This window comes from Carassius carassius, chromosome 8 (assembly GCF_963082965.1).
Source record: "Carassius carassius chromosome 8, fCarCar2.1, whole genome shotgun sequence".
In the NCBI taxonomy this organism is placed as follows: domain Eukaryota; kingdom Metazoa; phylum Chordata; class Actinopteri; order Cypriniformes; family Cyprinidae; genus Carassius; species Carassius carassius.
The window spans coordinates 5,226,317-5,245,851 of NC_081762.1; the positions used below are offsets into that span (position 1 = coordinate 5,226,317).

A 19,535-nucleotide genomic window follows, 5' to 3' on the forward strand; every position below is an offset into this window, starting at 1 on the left:
GAGAGTAAATGATTTTAAGATACTTTAGTACCACTACAAAGCATTTGATAGTTCACCAGTTAAATCACTTATTGATTTTGTTGCTTGATTATTTTCAGGTACTCCAGATCTGTCAGCAGCCAGCAACATGGTGTCAGGTGAAGAGGGTGGCAATGTTACTGTACAGTGTCTCTACAGTGATAAATTTAAAGATACTGAGAGAAAATGGTGCAGAAGTGGAGATCTGCACTCCTGTCAAACGGCTCAGGATATAGAGCCATCCCTTGGTGCAGCTCTACAGATAAATAATACAAATGATGGCGTTTATACAGTGACACTGACAGGGCTGAAGAAGAAAGATGCAGGCTGGTATTGGTGTATGGCTGGGGATGTGCAGGTTCCTGTTCATATCAATGTTGATTCAAGACAACCCATTACAGATGCCAACACAAGTAAGAAATGATCACATTTCACATATCATTAACATGTACATTGGATTAACACCACACATCCTTACCAGACACGACACTGCGTAATTATATATAAAAATAAATAAATAAAACAATTGGGAATTTATACCTCACATTTTTCAATAATGAGTTTATATCTTGCAATTCTTACTTTTTCCTCAAGACTGCAAGTTTATAGCTCGCAAATTTGATCTCTATTCTCAGAATTGTGTGATATAAATTTGCAATTGCGAGTTAAGTTTCGTGATTTATATCTCGCAATTTTGACTTTACAGCATGCAAATGCGCCTTTATATCATGCAATTCTCACTTTATAATGCTCAACTGCAAGAATTTGTGAGATCCCAAAAAAATGTCAGTCATTTTTTTTTTTGTGTTTGGTGGAAACGGGCTTCCATTCTCAAGATTGTAATAGCCATAGTTATATACAGTGGGTAATTAACCTTAGATCTCAAAAATAATATCCAGTGGTGTTCAAACTGTGAAGTCTATGTAACAAAACAAAAATTTCCATTACAAAGAACCAGTCACGGAGTAGGCCATGTATTTGAAATAATATAAAAATGGTTTATCAACGATTTATTAATTTGATTATGTACTTATCCATTTTGTTGTGAGTTTACACTATTGGCAATGGACCTTTTGCCCACAGAATTTTGCTCATGTGTCATTTCTGAGTCTGCAGTTCCCTTTCATAGGTCACTTCAATGCTGCGGTGACGTCACCACTATGGGGAACACCTTCGGTGTGACGAATGTCTGAAGCCCTATACCATCCCGCCAACTCTATTGGCCAAATAGCGCGTGGCACCGCCCATGCATGCGTACGCATATATATACCTGGTGCCACGCGCCATTTCACTCAGATTTCATTCCTTCAGTAATGAAGCGAATCTTCTGTGCCCTATTATCTCGCGTTTAACAGCGATCGTCACGAGCAGTATACTCTCCTCAACCACGGACGCGATGAGTCAACGAAATGTAGGAGCCGTATGATGGGTTATCACGAGGAGGCACTTATGAGAGGTTCGTTGCAGCCTCTCTACAGGTTCTCTCCTTGATAGCCTACGGCTACAGTAAAATATATATATATATATATATATATATATATATATATATAAGAAGTATCCGCGCTCTGGAGTGTATTTCTTAGTCGCCTCGCGTCTAACCCCCACCGTTTCGCTTCTGCGGTCGCCGAGGCCCCGCACGAGGTGTTGGTTAGGGGCGATATGTGCGGCTTGACTATGAATATAGTGATGCACTGGAGTTCCATGTGCTCGCTCTTCCCCACTTGAGCGTGTTTATCAGCAGTTTTGCTCTTCAAACTATGTTGTCCGAGCTGCGGCCTCGAACTCTGAGTAGGCTCTGGCCGGCATACGCGGTTCTCTCCCTCCGAGCGGACAGGAGAAACGCGCCTCTCCTTCCTCAGTGAGCTATTTATATGGCTACTCGCATGGTGGATTACGGCCCACACAGCCGCCGCGTTTTCGCTAGCGGCTTGGCCCGATGTTTATCTTGTTGGATTAAATCCTGCCATGGATACGCTTCAGGATTATATACAACGAAACGCAGCGAGTTTGACACACACGCCTTTCTTCATGTTAACACGCCAGGGACTATGCCCTTCACTGAGAGTGCTGTTGGACTGCTAATGCACATCTACCCTCTCACTGCAGTCCCCACACTCTAACTTTGACTGTCTCGCAGCAAATGCACCCCGAGCGTCATTGAACTGAGCTATCATTCGCGCGCCCCCTCAGACACTCTGCACAATCCAGCCTTCAGAGTGTGAGGGATGGCGCGGAGGCTGGCAAAGATGGCCAGTGTATGACGGTTCACACAGCCACCGCGTTCTCGCTAGCGGCGTGGCCCGATGATATCTTGTTGGATTAAATCCTGCCATGGATAAGCTTCAGGATTATACACAACGAAACACAGCGAGTGTGACGCATGCGTTTTTCCTTCATGTTCTCTAACATTGACTGTCTCGCAGCAAAGGCACCTCGAGCGTCATTGAACTGAGCTCTCATTCGCGTGCCCCCTCAGACACTCTGCGCAATCCAGCTTTCAGAGTTTGAGTGACGGCGCGGAGGCTGGCAAAGATGGCCAGCGTATGACGGTTCACACAGCCGCTGCGTTCTCGCTAGCGGAGTGGCCCAATGTTTATCTTGTTGGATTAAATCCTGCCGTGGATACGCTTCAGGATTATACACAACGAAACGCAGCGAGTTTGATGCATGCGTTTTCCTTCATGTTCTCTAACATTGACTGTCTCGCAGCAAAGGCACCTCGAGCGTCATTGAACTGAGCTCTCATTCGCGCACCCCTCAGACACTCTGCACAATCCAGCCTTCAGAGTTTGAGGGACGGCGCGGAGGCTGGCAAAGATGGCCAGTGTATGACGGCTCACACAGCTGCCGCGTTCTCGCTGGCGGCGTGGCCCGATGTTTATCTTGTTGGATTAAATCCTGCCGTGGATACGCTTCAGGATTATACACAACGAAACGCAGCGAGTTTGATGCATGCGTTTTCCTTAATGTTTGCCAGGGACTGTGCCCTCCACCAGAGAGTGCTGTTGGATTGCTAATGCACATCTAACCCTCTCACTGCAGTCCCCACACTCTACATTGTCTGCCTCGCAGCAAACAGTGCTTCGAGCAGCATTGGATTGAGCTGTAATGCCAAACGTTCCCTCAGACACTCTGCGCAATCCAGTTTTCAGAATTCGAGGTGCGATTCAAGGGTCCTGCACAGATGACCCATTTTTGACGGCTCGCACATCCGCCGCTTTTCGCTAGCGGCAGAGCCCGATGTTCAATCTGTTTGCCTAATTCCTGCCGTGGACACGTTTCAGGATTATACACAACGAGACGCAACGGCTCTTATGCATACACTTCCCCTGTGCACGAACGCCACAAGCTTTTCGTGCCCGGACATTTTAACATGTATGACAGCGTTGCAGGAAGCGGGAATTTTGAGACCGCTAGTATGATCTCGGGCCGTGTGTGAACGCTTGCCCGATATTTCTCTATGGGTGTTACGCACGATTTGTCACGGATACACCATTCAGTTTCAATAAGGCCCGCCTCCTTTCCGCAGAATTCTTTCCACGGTGGCGAAACCTATGGAAATAGCGGTGCTGCGACAGGAGATGTCAACTCTGCTGAGCAAAGGGGCTATAGAGGAAGTACACCCCTCTTAGATGGAGGCAGGGTTTTTACAGCCGTTATTTTGTGGTGTAAAAAAAAAAAAAACACGGCGGATTACGACCCATTCGGGATTTACACCATCTGAATCTTGCACTCAGGCCGAGGAATTCAAGATTTTGATGATCATCAGGAGACTCAGGAAGTTCCTCAGATTCGCTTTAGAGGGCAAAGCGTATCAGTACTTCTCAAAGTGCATGGATGGATCTCTGGCCCCGTTGTGGCCCCAGGGCGTTCGTGTTTTAACTATTTTAGGCGATTGGCTGGTGTTAGCGCAATCGCAGACTCAAGCACACTCTCATGGGGATCTTGTGCTGAATCATTTAACAGCCTGGGCTTACGCATGGAGTGTTTCACCCCGTTGTCTCCGCATCGGACGATCCCGGTGACACGGCGGTGTGTGATGTTGCTAAAACTATGTATATCAACCGAATTCTCCTGACCGGAGTTCGGCTGGGGATTTGCGCTTCCCGAGAGACTTTCACGACTGATGCGTCTTTGACCGACTGGGGAACTGTTTGTCAAGGGAGTTAGGCACATAAACAGGTTGGAATTACTGGCGGTTTTTTTCTGACTCTCCAGTATTTCTCGAATCTGCTGATCGGCCGTCATGTGCTGCTCAGATCAGACAACACAGCAGTTGTGTCATACCTGAATCATCAGAGAGGATTATGCTCTCACCCCCTGTGCAGGCTGGTGAAACATGTCCATTCTATCGATCCGAGCTGTTCATGTCCCCGGACTCGCTATCAGGAACTGGGTTCAGCTTAAAAAAAAACATTAAAATATTTAATCTGCATTTACCATCGCTTTCCGACAATCTGTACTACATACCGAATTCCGGAAAAGTTGGGACGTATTTTAAATTTTAATAAAATGAAAACTAAAAGACTTTCAAATCACATGAGCCAATATTTTATTCACAATAGAACATAGATAACATAGCAAATGTTTAAACTGAGAAAGTTTACAATTTTATGCACAAAATGAGCTCATTTCAATTTTGATTTCTGCTACAGGTCTCAAAATAGTTGGGACGGGGCATGTTTACCATGGTGTAGCATCTCCTTTTCTTTTCAAAACAGTTTGAAGACGTCTGGGCATTGAGGCTATGAGTTGCTGGAGTTTTGCTGTTGGAATTTGGTCCCATTCTTGCCTTATATAGATTTCCAGCTGCTGAAGAGTTCGTGGTCATCTTTGGCGTATTTTTCGTTTAATGATGCGCCAAATGTTCTCTATAGGTGAAAGATCTGGACTGCAGGCAGGCCAGGTTAGCACCCGGACTCTTCTACGACGAAGCCATGCTGTTGTTATAGCTGGAGTATGTGGTTTTGCATTGTCCTGCTGAAATAAACAAGGCCTTCCCTGAAATAGACGTTGTTTGGAGGGAAGCATATGTTGCTCTAAAACCTTTATATACCTTTCAGCATTCACAGAGCCTTCCAAAACATGCAAGCTGCCCATACCGTATGCACTTATGCACCCCCATACCATCAGAGATGCTGGCTTTTGAACTGAACGCTGATAACATGCTGGAAGGTCTCCCTCCTCTTTAGCCCGGAGGACACGGCCTCCGTGATTTCCAACAAGAATGTCAAATTTGGACTCGTCTGACCATAAAACACTATTCCACTTTGAAATAGTCCATTTTAAATGAGCCTTGGCCCACAGGACACGACGGCGCTTCTGGACCATGTTCACATATGGCTTCCTTTTTGCATGATAGAGCTTTAGTTGGCATCTGCTGATGGCACGGCGGATTGTGTTTACCAACAGTGGTTTCTGGAAGTATTCCTGGGCCCATTTAGTAATGTCATTGACACAATCATGCCGATGAGTGATGCAGTGTCGTCTGAGAGCCCGAAGACCACGGGCATCCAATAAAGGTCTCCGGCCTTGTCCCTTACGCACAGAGATTTCTCCAGTTTCTCTGAATCTTTTGATGATGTTATGCACTGTAGATGATGAGATTTGCAAAGCCTTTGCAATTTGACGTTGAGGAACATTATTTTTAAAGTTTTCCACAATTTTTTTACGCAGTCTTTCACAGATTGGAGAGCCTCTGCCCATCTTTACTTCTGAGAGACTCTGCTTCTCTAAGACAAAGCTTTTATAGCTAATCATGTTACAGACCTGATATCAATTAACTTAATTAATCACTAGATGTTCTCCCAGCTGAATCTTTTCAAAACTGCTTGCTTTTTTAGCCATTTGTTGCCCCCGTGCCAACTTTTTTGAGACCTGTAGCAGGCATTAAATTTTAAATGAGCTAATTAAGTGGATAAAAGTGTAAAATTTCTCAGTTTAAACATTTGCTACGTTATCTATGTTCTATTGTGAATAAAAAATTGGCTCATGTGATTTGAAATTCCTTTAGTTTTCATTTTATTAAAATTTAAAAAACGTCCCAACTTTTCCGGAATTCGGGTTGTACATCCCTCCAGGCATCATTTTTTAGCTGGACATTTCTATATATGTCCAGGCTGGAATCATATATAACCGGAAAGTTAGAGACCGCAATAATACAATTTTCCTCCATTTTCGCGCCTGGAACTTTAAATATGAAACCATAGCAACGGCCATACACAAATTCTCGCCGCAGAGTTTCCATTGACTGCTGCCCCGCGTTTTGACGCTCTCATTTGCATAAAGTATCCACCGAGATACTTTTTTGACGCGCTGCTGTTGACCAAATCGACGCGACGCGACCCATCATGCTTTGCGGGGCGTTTTTGCTGCCTGACGTAGTTCCATAGGAAATGAATGGGCTTTTACGTCGCGTCAGAAATCGAAACGCTGGTGGACAAGCGGCTTTAGGACAACACTATGGAAAGCCAAAGTAGTCACAAACGCCTGCTCGGGCGTCTGATTGCATCTTGGCACGTCAAAAGCGCGCGATTTAACAGCAAAGCGCACGTCCTTGACGCGCGATTTGCCATAACAACGCGCGTTCTTAGCGTGCGCTTTGGGATTGTGGACAACACGCGCCAGAAACGCGCGTTTTGGTGTATCCAAACGCGCGTCCTTGACGTGTGATTTACTGTAAAAACGCACGTTCTTAGCGTGCGCTTTGGAGTCACCAAAGACGCGCGTTTTTGACGTGCGTTTATCATAATAGAAACGGGCGTCCAAGACGTGCGTTTTGAGTCGGACAAAACGCACGTTTTGAACGTGTAAACAGGTCAACCAAACTGGCGGTGCAAACGTCTTTTGAAGTATCCAAACAGGCGAAAGGAACGTGCGCTCTCGTAGTGTTTTCAAAATGGTACGTCGGAAGCGTGTGCTCACTTCATAGGGCAGGAGTCTGTAATGCTTTGTCCGCTATATATGGGCTATTACGGTAGCCTGAGGCATGGCTGCCGCATACATATATATATATATTTTCCACTCAGTCATAATGAGGGATGTTATGTTGTTTAAACGACACATTTTAATTGTATGTTGTTAAGCTTCATTAAAGAAATGTGTCTGATACACTCTCTATTATAGATCAGTGGTGTTGTACAGTTTAGCCTACATGATGTCAGTTGTTGTTAATTTTAGCTGCTATCTAACTTTACCTGTGTAGCACCATGTAATGATATTATGTCATGGCCATGAGTTTCATGCGTAAACAAACCTGTGAGACCATAACAACAAGGTATTGTCAGAGTTGGATTCATTAATGTTTTATTTTGAATTAAGACTATTATATTAATATATATATTTTTTTAAATTATTAAATTATTATAATGACCATAGGCCTTGTCTACCGGCTGTATGCGATCGTCAGCATTCAAATTAAGTTTATCATGAATAAATGTTATATAAAGTGCATAATATAAAATAGGCCTAAAAGTAAAATATTTGATCATTGTCTTGTGAGTCCATTAACTAACTGATCGTCTTTCCCCCATATTATTTCTATATTATTATTATTACACTATTATTATTGGTTATATTTTTTCACCTTCATTTCGATCTCCTTAACGTTCTGAATACTTTTGTAAATAATAGCCTACTGTAAATGCTGGACACACCAATCATGCTTTGATTATGCTGACTGGATTTTTTGCTGGAATTGATTATGCTGACTGGATTTTTTGCTGGAATGCAGTCAAAGTCATACGGGTATTCTATAGTCTTTAGTTTAAATGTAACATATATTTCATCTCATTTCATCTAAATAACGAGACTGTCCTCCTAAAAACGACCACTTATGTCGTTTGTGCAAGTATCAAGCGCCCTCTAGCGGCCTTATGACAGTCTCGTTTGTCGGGTGTGTCGTCACCAAATAACCTTTGAATCGGGTTTGTAAAAATATTATTTGGCATCTTATTATCTTACATTCTCTGCAAACAAATTGAAAATTTATTATTTATTTACTTATTTTCAATATTAAGCCATTTTGTTTTAAAGAGGTTTTTCTGTTATATATATCTATCAGTTACTTTATCAATCAGTACTTTTTAAAAGTTGTTTATCCACTATAATATAATTTTTATAATAACTACTTTTTTGTTTTTATTTCTTCATAGTGACACAAAAACTGGAGAGAGAGAATGGTGTTATGGGCGTTATGTTTGTCTGAAAAGTTTGGCATATAAATAAACACTAATATGGAAATTACTACAAATGTGTGTAATTTTTATGCCTGTGTTTTTTAAATTTTTTTATTATTATTTTACTATTTATTCCTATAGTTCAACTGGTAGGGCTAAGAATGGCAAGATCGGACATACACCTCCAATAAACACAGAAGTGATTAAATGTATACATTCAATACACTATTATATATATTATTTATTATATATATTTTTTATACATTATATGCAAAAATGTTGAGCTTAAATATTGTACATTAATTATTATTAGTGTAAAGAATGTGTACAATGGGAAATATTAGGCCCTTGTTTGAAAATAAATAACTGTAATCAAAAAATCTATTGCTGAATCAGGTTTACCCCACAATGCAAATCTGTCGTTTTAGTTTTATATTTAGTGGGGGGAAATAAACTGAACCTTTCCATTCACCACAAGAACCTGGAAGAGCCTGTCATGGATGACCATATATGGACAAGTAAGTGTGAGGCTTCTGCTCAACTGGGTTGCCATTGGCTTTGAAGTACACTTTCTTTTAACCCAAATAAAAAAAAAACGTTTAATGTTGCAAAGTAATTTTTGCTGTTATTATTACGTCAGTAATACCTTCAGTTAACAATGATGTATTGCTATATTGTGAAAAATTATTCTCTATTCTCATCATTGGCAACAAACTGTTGAGACACATTTTTAGATTGTCTTAGCAAAAACATACCATTATGTAAGTTGGACGTCATACTTATCTTAGTATTAAGACATCATAAAATCTACATAAGTGCCCATTTGGAAAAGGCTCAATTTATTTCATTAGATTAAGGGCAATAATACAGTGCTGACAGTAAACAAAGACAACAAATACATATTGTGACACTTATTGTACTATCATACAAGGCCAATGTGTCATTCAGTAAGACAATGTGTGACAGTGTGCAGTTTATGGTGCAAAAGTCATACAATTCATGCAATGCAAAGAATCATAATATAAAAGACCTAATTCATAAATCTCTGTAAAGAATGTCTCATCTTTGTCCTGCTCAGGTGCTAGACATCAGTAATGTGCATGATCATCTTCATTATAATACAGAACAGGACTCATGTTGATCTTTCCTTGATTCATCTCCTTCAGTTGTGCATGAAGTCCATGCAGTCTCTTCTAATGCAGCTTTCTGCCAGCTCTTCATCTAACTGAATTTCATTAATTTGACTAAATATTAATGTCTTACTTAAAACAACCATTGTGATTATATGTGTTGTTCACAAAATTAAATGGTGAATTTACCATTTACCAGAGAGAGAGAGAGAGAGAGAGAGAGAGAGAGAGATTCACAAAGAGCTGCTGGACACTGAATATTGTTATAGGAGCTGGAGATGTGTGTGATATGAAGAAACTGCAAAACAGAAAATAAAAGAAAAACACTGAATTACAATTACATTACAAAAAGGTATTAAAGCCATGGCATTGTGGTTAATGTGTTCTAACTATAAATTCCACAGTAAAACAGTTATCATGGTAAATAATATGGTAAGTGTTGTGGTCACATTCGTTGCCATCGACACACATTCGTTCACTGCCATTCGCAACAGATTTGAAAAGAAAACGTCAAACTGCACTTACTTTGACATTAAATGCAGAGAATCAGAACAGTAGATTAAAAAACAAAACATAAAATAAAATAGTTTACACACCTGGACAACGACGCTCGGTAAAATGTTGGGTCAGCCAGAGCCACATCTCTACATGGCTCTTCTTCTTCTTTGATTTTAATGCCGGGTTACGAACTAACTTCCAAGGTGCATACCGCCACCTACTGTGATGGAGTGTAAAAAAGAATGAATTTATGCTATTATATAGACCACTATTCTTAATAAATCTCATGACTGCATGCATTTGTTTCCTTGAATTTAGAGCATCATTTAATAAGCTAGTTATATTAAATTCTTGGCATCCTACTGCTTGTAATTCTTCCTTAAGAATCCTCCTTTGTATTTTGTAAGTCTTGCATATCTGCATAACATGCTCTGTTTCCTCTACTGAACAGACATCACATAGATCTGTGTCATGTTTCCCTATAACGTGTAAAGTGTGATTTAGATTTGAATGTCCTGTTCGTAAATGTTTGAAAATAACTTGCTCTTTTCTACTTAAGTTGTGAAGTATTTTGCTTTTCTTTATGGTTTTTGGAACCTTGTGTCGACCTGCATGACATGAGTCCCAAACTGTCTACCATTTTTCTAACGCATGCTTCTGAAATTAAATGTTTTCCTTCTGATCTACTGAGTGCAATCTTTATTTTTAATTGATTATTTGGCAATCTTGTCTGCTTCCTCGTTACCTTGAATTCCCACGTGTGCTGGTACCCACATAAATTTAATTATTATTCTTATCTGTCGTAAACCGTATAACCTTATCATGATTTCAGTTAACATGTCCTATTTGTTTCCAATGATTGTAAGCTCAAAAGGACTGCCATTGAATCAGAACACATTATTACTTTATCCGGTCTAACTTCATACACCCACTCTAGTGCCATTAAAATAGCTATCCTCTCTGCTGTATATACTGAAGCACCATCTGTTATCCTTCCAGCCTTCCTCACCTCAAACTCTGGAACATAGTATGCAGCCCCTGTCCTTCCAGTCTCTTTACTCTTTGACCCATCTGTATAAATTTGAAGAAACGTGTGTAGTATGATTTTTTTTTATATACTCATATACATATGTATTTAACCTGAGTCATTCATTACCCTTCTGTTTTCATGTAATTTTATGTCTATTTCCAGTTGATCTATTATCCAGGGTGGAATTGGGGATACTACCACTATTGGAGCAAATGATATTGACTCTAGCCCAGCTTCATTAACCCACTTCTTTATTTTCCATGCAAATCCTTTACCAGTTGCATTTAAAATTTCCCAGCAATCATTCATAACTTCCCTTACAGGATGACTATCTTTTTTGTCCTAGCAGGTTTACCCAGTATGCCATTGCTAGTTTCTGTCTTATGACATTTCTGATGTCTCTACTTGTAATGCTGCAATGGGTGTGGCTTTAACTGCTCCTAAAATTAGTCTTAATGCTTTAGCTTGCATGACATCTAATTTATTTAACAACGTTGATGATGCCGACTCATAAACAATACATCCATAGTCTAGGGTTGATTGCATAAGCCCAACATAAATGCTCTTTATTGACTGTTTATCAGCACCCCAATCTTGACATGCTACTGTGCTCATTACATTTAAAATTTTTCCACATTTCTTTAATATAAAATCTACATGGTCCTTCCATGATAATTTGTCATCAAACCATACTACTTAAATTTTGAAACTTTATCTAAAGAAGACCCATATAATTTAAGTAGTTGATTCTCTTTCATTTTCATCCTTGTAAATATTTGGTAACATGTTTTAGATATTGAGAATTTAAATCCCTATTCTAACGACCATTTTTCAACTACTTCTATAGCTTCTTGAATTTTATTCATATTAAAAGACATATTCCTTCCTCTTTTCCACATTATACCATCATCTGCGTATAACCCAGTGCTGATTCCCAGAGCCAATTTTCCAAATATATCATTATATTAAATAATATAGGAATAATCACACTTCCCTGAGGAGTTCCGTTTTCCACACTTAGAATTTGAGATACTTCACCACCCACTTTAACTTGAATTTTTCTGTCAAATAAAAAACTTAAAACCAAATTATACATTATTCCTTCTATGCTCTTCATTTTAATAAGTAATCCCTCCTTCCACAACATATCATATGCTTTTTCAATATCAAAGTAAACTGCCACTAATCTCTCTTTAACCGCTTTAGCTTTCTTTACATCTGTTTCCAGTTTTACTAATGCATCTAATGTTGATCGTACTTTCCTAAAACCATATTGAGATGTCAAGGCTCCCTTGCTCTCAAGTACATAATTAAGCCTGTTTACAATTATTTTTTCCATCACCTTACATAAATTTGATGTAAGCGCTATTGGTCTGTAATTCCCTCTATATGGCTCTGGGTCACTGCTCTTTTTTGTGATAGGTAACGATGGTAACGACAGTCAAAGGTAATGACGACACACCCGACAAACGAGACTGTCATAAGGCCGCTAGAGGGCGCTTGATGCTTGCACAAACGAAATATGTGGTCGTTAATGAGGACAGTCTCGTTATTTAGATGAAATGAGATGAAATATATGTTACATTTAAACCAAAGACTATAGAATACCCGTATGACTTTGACTGCATTCCAGCAAAAAATCCAGTCAGCATAATCAAAGCATGATTGGTGTGTCCAGCATTTACAGTAGGCTATTAGTTACAAAAGTATTCAGAACGTTAAGGAGATCGAAATGAAGGTGAAAAAATATATATAAAAAATATGACCAATATAATATAAATACAAATATAACCAATAATAATAGTGTAATAATAATAATATAGAAATAATACGGGGGAAAGACGATCAGTTAATGGATATCACAAGACAATGATCAAATATTTTACTTTTAGGCCTATTTTATATTATGCACTTTATATAACATTTATTCATTATAAACTTAATTTGAATGCTGACGATCGCATACAGCCGGTAGACAAGGCCTATGGTCATTATAATAATTTAATAATTTAAAATATATATATTAATATAATAGTCTTAATTCAAAATAAAACATTCATGAATCCAACTCTGACAATACCTTGTTGTTATGGTCTCACAGGTTTGTTTACGCATGAAACTCATGGCCATGACATAATATCATTACATGGTGCTACACAGGTAAAGTTAGATAGCAGCTAAAATTAACAACAACTGACATCATGTAGGCTAAACTGTACAACACCACTGATCTATAATAGAGAGTGTATCAGACACATTTCTTTAATGAAGCTTAACAACATACAATTAAAATGTGTCGTTTAAACAACATAACATCCCTCATTATGACTGAGTAGAAAATATATATATATGTATGCGGCAGCCATGCCTCAGGCTACCGTAATAGCCCATATATAGCGGACAAAGCATTACAGACTCCTGCCCTATGAAGTGAGCACACGCTTCCGACGTACCATTTTGAAAACACTACGAGAGCGCACGTTTCTTTCGCCTGTTTGGATACTTCAAAAGACGTTTGCACCGCCAGTTTGGTTGACCTGTTTACACGTTCAAAACGTGCGTTTTGTCCGACTCAAAACGCACGTCTTGGACGCCCGTTTCTATTATGATAAACGCACGTCAAAAACGCGCGTCTTTGGTGACTCCAAAGCGCACGCTAAGAACGTGCGTTTTTACAGTAAATCACACGTCAAGGACGCGCGTTTGGATACACCAAAACGCGCGTTTCTGGCGCGCGTTGTCCACAATCCCAAAGCGCACGCTAAGAACGCGCGTTGTTATGGCAAATCGCGCGTCAAGGACGCGCGCATTGCTGTTAAATCGCGCGCTTTTGACGTGCCAAGATGCAATCAGACGCCCGAGCAGGCGTTTGTGACTACTTTGGCTTTCCATAAGTGACTACTTTGGCTTTCCATAAATTCGCCTCATTCGCGCGTCTAGTTCGCGCGAATAGAGCGCTTCGCGCGAAACGCGCGTTAACTGCGAATGGTGCTTTTTGTGCATTTAGTGTTTGACGCGAATTCTCGTCTGCCGCCCGAGTTGAAAAATTTGAACTTTGGCGTCAATTCGCGCCGCGTTAACCAATCAGGAGCCTGCTAGGAGTCATTCATTCAACAGTATGTTCTTGCAGCCTCCGGTTGTGCAGGAATACCCTTCTCCACTCATTCAACAAGGAGGAACGACTGATGTTGTCAGTGAGCAGTCAACCAGAGCTATATTACAAAAGTTCATTTTTCTACAGAGACAGGAATAAAAAGGAGCTATATATATATATATATATATATATATATATATATATATATATATATATATATATATATATATATATATATATATAAACATATTAATAGATAAATTGAATAAAGGCCAAAGATAAGAAACGTTTCATTTTACCCCAAACGAATTATATTTTATCTTGAACCACTAAAGAGACATCAGAGCCAGCGGCAAATGTCAGAAGATCTAGCCGAGGTGAGGCTGCTCTCGGCGGATACATGATGACGGAGCTCCCGCTGATCGCATGGAGCTCATCTCCGAGATCGGCGAAACACATTTTTTAAATAGACGCTGTCATTATAAATAAACCGCATATTTGAGTTTAAAACAACTACATTCTCGCCTGAAATACTTTTAAAACTACATTTCATGACACAATAACAGTAATATTTAGAAAATTATCCGAATAAAAATGGCGGTTGAAAGTGCTGTGTGAACTCAGCTGGCAGAAGCCCCCCCATGATGCGAATTCGCGTCTGTTGTGAAGTTAATTTCACGCGCGAATGAAGCGAATTACTCGCGCGAATGAAGCGAATGATCTCAAAATGGTCAAGCGACAAACTAGACGCGGTAGACGCGAATTTGACGCTCTATTCGCGTTTGGTGTGGACACAGCATAAAGATCTGACATGTGAACCCAAAACCACTTATGAAAGCAGGTAAGGTCAAAATATACTTCTGTAAAACAGAAATACTACTGTATTTAACATCTGTTTGGATATATTTGATACTGCTTAAGCAGTGTTGGGGAGTAACTAGTTACATGTAACGGCGTTACGTAATTTAATTACAAAATTAATGTAACTGTAATTAGTTACAGTTACTAAGAAAAAATGAGTAATTAAATTACAGTTACTTATGAAATTTTTAACGATTACAAAGGGGATTACATTTGAATATTTACACACATCCACATACAGATTTAACTGATTTCTTTCCCAAATTGCACGGACTATGAGACATACGCCCTAATAATTTCCGGGATGCGGAAATACAGTCTGGTTTATAGAATCCAATCATAAAAACGAAATGCCTAACGCGGACGGAATGTGCCACATTTTGGATGACTATATCAAAAGTAGGTCAGTACACTTGAATCAAAACATGACATCGACTAGTGTCTGTGAATATTAAGCTCCAAAAATGCAATATATGACTCCTGCACGTTCCGCGTGTCTGTGGAAATCAGGCGCGGACTGGACACCGGGAGAACAGGGACAATTCCCGGTGGCCTGGCAGTCGATTTGGTCCTCTATTTTAATATTATTATTGTGTAATTGCCTGCCGAATGTACTAAAGCGATCATTTGCGAATCTGCCATTTAATAATTAAATCTCTAAAAAGTCATGAAGTGTTAGTCATGACTCGCGCGCTCTCCGCGCCTCCGCCAAACGGTTTGGATCAGACTCAGAGTAATCAATGCGAGAGAGAGAAAATAGAGTGGACTGTGGAAGCGCACAGCTGGAGCAGAGAAGCAGAACTACTGTTCAGGGTTTCAGGTCAGTTTCATCTGTAAAGATGCTTTTTTGTCTTTGTTTTTTTTATTTATTTGATCAAGCAGCAGCACGTTGCTCATCAGTCATCACTCAAAATACTATTTAAAGGACATCATTATTATAAACGTTATTATTAACGTTTTATTATTTTACTATAAACCCAGAGAAAATGTTTAGCTACTATTGTTTAACTGTGGTAACCAAAAATGTAAAATTATTTTACAAATGTATTTATTTAAAAATAAATACAAATCCATTTGCAAAATAAAAAACAAAACAAGGTTATTGTATTTTTATATAGGCTAATAAAAGCATGGTCAATTTTTGTAAGGGAAAAACATGACTCGTGTACAGTATTAGGATTTTTCTATAAACATATTGTAGTATTGTAGAGTATTGTATTGTAAAGTATAGTTTTGTTCAATCTTGAGTATTAAAGTCATGAGAGAGATGGATAACAGGGCAAAATAAAGAGACTGAAGAGAAAAATGGAAGTGAAGATGCAATTCAGGAGATAACTTTTAATTATTTTGCATGTCCCCAAATTAAAGATTTAAACCTTTTTTATGTCAGGTCCATAAAAAAAAATAGTTTTGTCCATGAATTTGTTTGTATGAGTTTGAATTTTCCAGTCTGAATTTTTTTCCCAGTCCGCCCCTCCTGAAAATTAATGGCAAAGACATGGTTTCATTTACTACACATAGGCCTACTGAAGCTCGCAGACCTCTGCCGCCTCAATATAGGAGTACACGAGCACATAAACATAATTTCTAGAACTGCTCTGTGTCACTTCATGCATTTTACTTATTTTGAGAAAACTATCATCATATCATATACAAAGAGACAGCAGTTTAAAAAAAACACCAATGTTTCAGGAGTTTATTATACAGAATATGACACATGCTTATTAGATAACTGTATTTGAATTGATATATATGCTTTTATTTATTATTATTTAATTTTCACAAATTTAGAAAAGTAATCAAAAAGTACTCAAAAGTAATTAGTTACATTACTTTAATAAAGTAATTGAAAAAGTTACACTACTATTACATTTTACACAGGGTAACTTGTAATATGTAACCTATTACATTTCCAAAGTAACCTTCCCAACACTGTGCTTAAGTATAAGTCTAACAAATTCCTTATTTGTTTCAGAGACCGTATTGGGTGTGTGGCGAGTGGGGCGGGGCCGAGGGACGTGGGAACACGAGTGAGGCCGGCAGTGATTGGGCAAATCACTCGAGTCCCACGTAGGAGATAGAAGGATATAAAACTGGAGCGACGACAGTGAAGGACGAGAGAGGACCAGGCCTGGGCTTTTAGTTGTGTTTTGGTTTTTATTTGCGCGCACCAGTCGTCCGTGAGGGGCTGGTGCGCTGTTTTGTGTTTATTTTGCTTTATTAAAATGTTGTTTGATTGTCCGCCGGTTCCCGCCTCCTTCTTCCCGATGATTAGCAAGGTTTAATTCATTACAGTGGTGCCGAAACCCGGGAGAAGGAGGGAAGCGCTGCTGAAGATCCCTTGCCATCGAGCAGGCGAGGAGGATGCCGCCATGGACGCTCGAGGCGGTGGACAGGAACGAGTTGCCGGGGACGGGCGATCTCGCTGCCGACCGCCCATGATATGGAGGGACGGCTGCCATCCGTGAGGGAGCGGAGGAGTCGGCGCCGTTCGCCAGGGGGCCGGAGCCTGCTGCCTCCATGAAGGAATCCGGAGGAGCAGGGAATAGGGGACTCCTGCCGGCTGCCCAAAACCGGAGGAGCCGTCGCCGTCCACTGGTTTGGCGGAGGAGTGTCGTGCCGTCCGCCGAGGGCCGTCCAGTGCCACCGCCAGGCGCCGCGGAGGAGATGACCCAGCCGGTGGAGGTCCGAGTAGCAGTGCGTCTGGGAACCGGATTTTTTTTTTTTCCCTCTCTCCCCCTCTCGTCTCTGTCGCTCCTCCTTCCATCTCCTTTTCTCTCGCCTCGTCTGTCCTGCCCCCAGGTTCCCGCAGGTTCCCGTGAGCGGTCCCCCCCGGAGGGAGGGGGGGGGGGGGAGTAGAGCGCAGTCTCGTGGGTACCCCCCGGCCTGCGAGGGGCGATGGGAGTATGTGGCGAGTGGGGCGGGGCCGAGGGACGTGGGAACACGAGTGAGGCCGGCAGTGATTGGGCAAATCAGTGACACCTGCGGCCCACCGCCGGTCTCGAGTCCCACGTAGGAGCTGGAAGGATATAAAACTGGAGCGACGACAGTGAAGGACGAGAGAGGACCGGGCCTGGGCTTTTAGTTGTGTTTTGGTTTTTATTTGCGCGCACCAGTCGTCCGTGAGGGGCTGGTGCGCTGTTTTGTGTTTATTTTGCTTTATTAAAATGTTGTTTGATTGTCCGCCGGTTCCCGCCTCCTTCTTCCCGATGATTAGCAAGGTTTAATTCATTACAGGGTGACTGCACTAGTTTGTGGTGCACTGCTTATATTAATCTTACCTGTGATTTCCTGGAAATGGTGGTCATGGCATAGTAAGACCTCTCACAAGAGAGGAAGCAACAGCAATAACAACAGACCTCACTGTAAGTAAATCTTTAACAATTTCAGAAATATTATACAACAAAAGGTAAAAATACTGTTTTGAGAAAAAATAAGTAAATAAATAAGTAAAAATATATAATTTTTTTAAAATACTCATTTAGACCGCAGAAACAGAAACAACACAATGATAAACTTTGAAGACTGTAGATTTTATTTTTATAATCTTTTTTTATTTTTATTTTTTTGGTAGGCAAATGACAGCGTTGATCTGCTGGGCAATGAATGGACAAATGCTTCAGTTGTGCAGTTTAGCACAGACTCAAAAACTGTCCTAATAATGTAACCTGTTGTTACCTCCGGAACACAAAGATGGAAGAGGCTTCATCCTGTCTCTGTGTCAAGAGCCACTCTCCTGCAGAGTTTAGTTTTAACACCTTTTAGTTGTACCTGAATCAACTAATCAATGTATTTTTGAGTTTACTTGAAATGAACTAAACTTTGCAGGTAAGTGACTCTCCAGAAGCATGAAACGGTCACAGATGGACAGCCGGAAGTTGGTGCTTTCCACTTGTATAATTAACCTACAGACTTTCATGTAGTATTCATATGGTTAAAAAGTAACCTTGTCTTTCATCCAACTCCCTAACAAAGCTGTCAGCACACTTAAGAATCTGTCCAAAATGCAACCTAATCTTTAGTTTGTTTATAATTATATATATTTTTAATATAATTTTGTATTGTAATGCAAATAGATTTATACATTTTTAAATGGGGCTTAAGTGTCAAAAACATTTTTAAGGTGTAATTTGAATGATCTATTTGGTTCAAAAAGGCCTGGTCACTCCCCTAGATAGAAAACTTGTATTAAATTTGTTTTGAGAAACCAGCCCTATGTAGGTCAACATAACTTGTCGTACTGGTTCAGGCTCCATAGAATTTCATCAAGGAAGTAATCTCCATATCTAAAAAAAAAAAAAAAAACAGTTATTGTACTATATGAACCAGTTTTATAAGGAAGCTGTGTCCTTTGATTCAACAATGCAGTTTCAGGCTTGACATCTAAAGTAACTACAGTATAGTTTTGTCTGACAGTCAGGATTTGTCAGATGTAACTTAAAGAAAGTTCTCTTTTGTCTCTCCTCCCCAGTCTTCACTTCACTTCTACTTGTTTTTTCTTTAAAGAAAGTTCATCTGTTTGTTTGCATACCTTCTGAGTAAACTTATAACTCAATACTAATATACTTAGTTGGTGTATGTGAGAATATTATATGTTATATGTACAAACCTTTCAAGCAAAGCTTATTATAAAGACAGTTGAATGGAGCAACATGATACAATATATGACAAAGGAGCACTAATAATGATTAAAGGAAGTGTAATACAAACATAGAAGTAATTTTTAT

General features: G+C 39.9%; 1 protein-coding gene across 1 annotated transcript in view; it reads left to right on the top strand.

Moving 5' to 3' along the window:
* The window catches only part of si:ch211-264f5.2 (uncharacterized protein LOC570749 homolog), a 78,893-nt gene extending 60,302 nt beyond the window's left edge, over positions 1-18,591 (top strand). The window contains exons 6-7 of the mRNA XM_059555750.1: positions 18,124-18,173; positions 18,383-18,591. Of these exons, the coding sequence (XP_059411733.1) occupies positions 18,124-18,173; positions 18,383-18,475 (143 nt within the window). The 3' untranslated portion in view covers positions 18,476-18,591. The remainder of the gene's footprint in view (positions 1-18,123; positions 18,174-18,382) is intronic.
* The last annotated feature ends 944 nt before the right edge of the window (positions 18,592-19,535 follow it).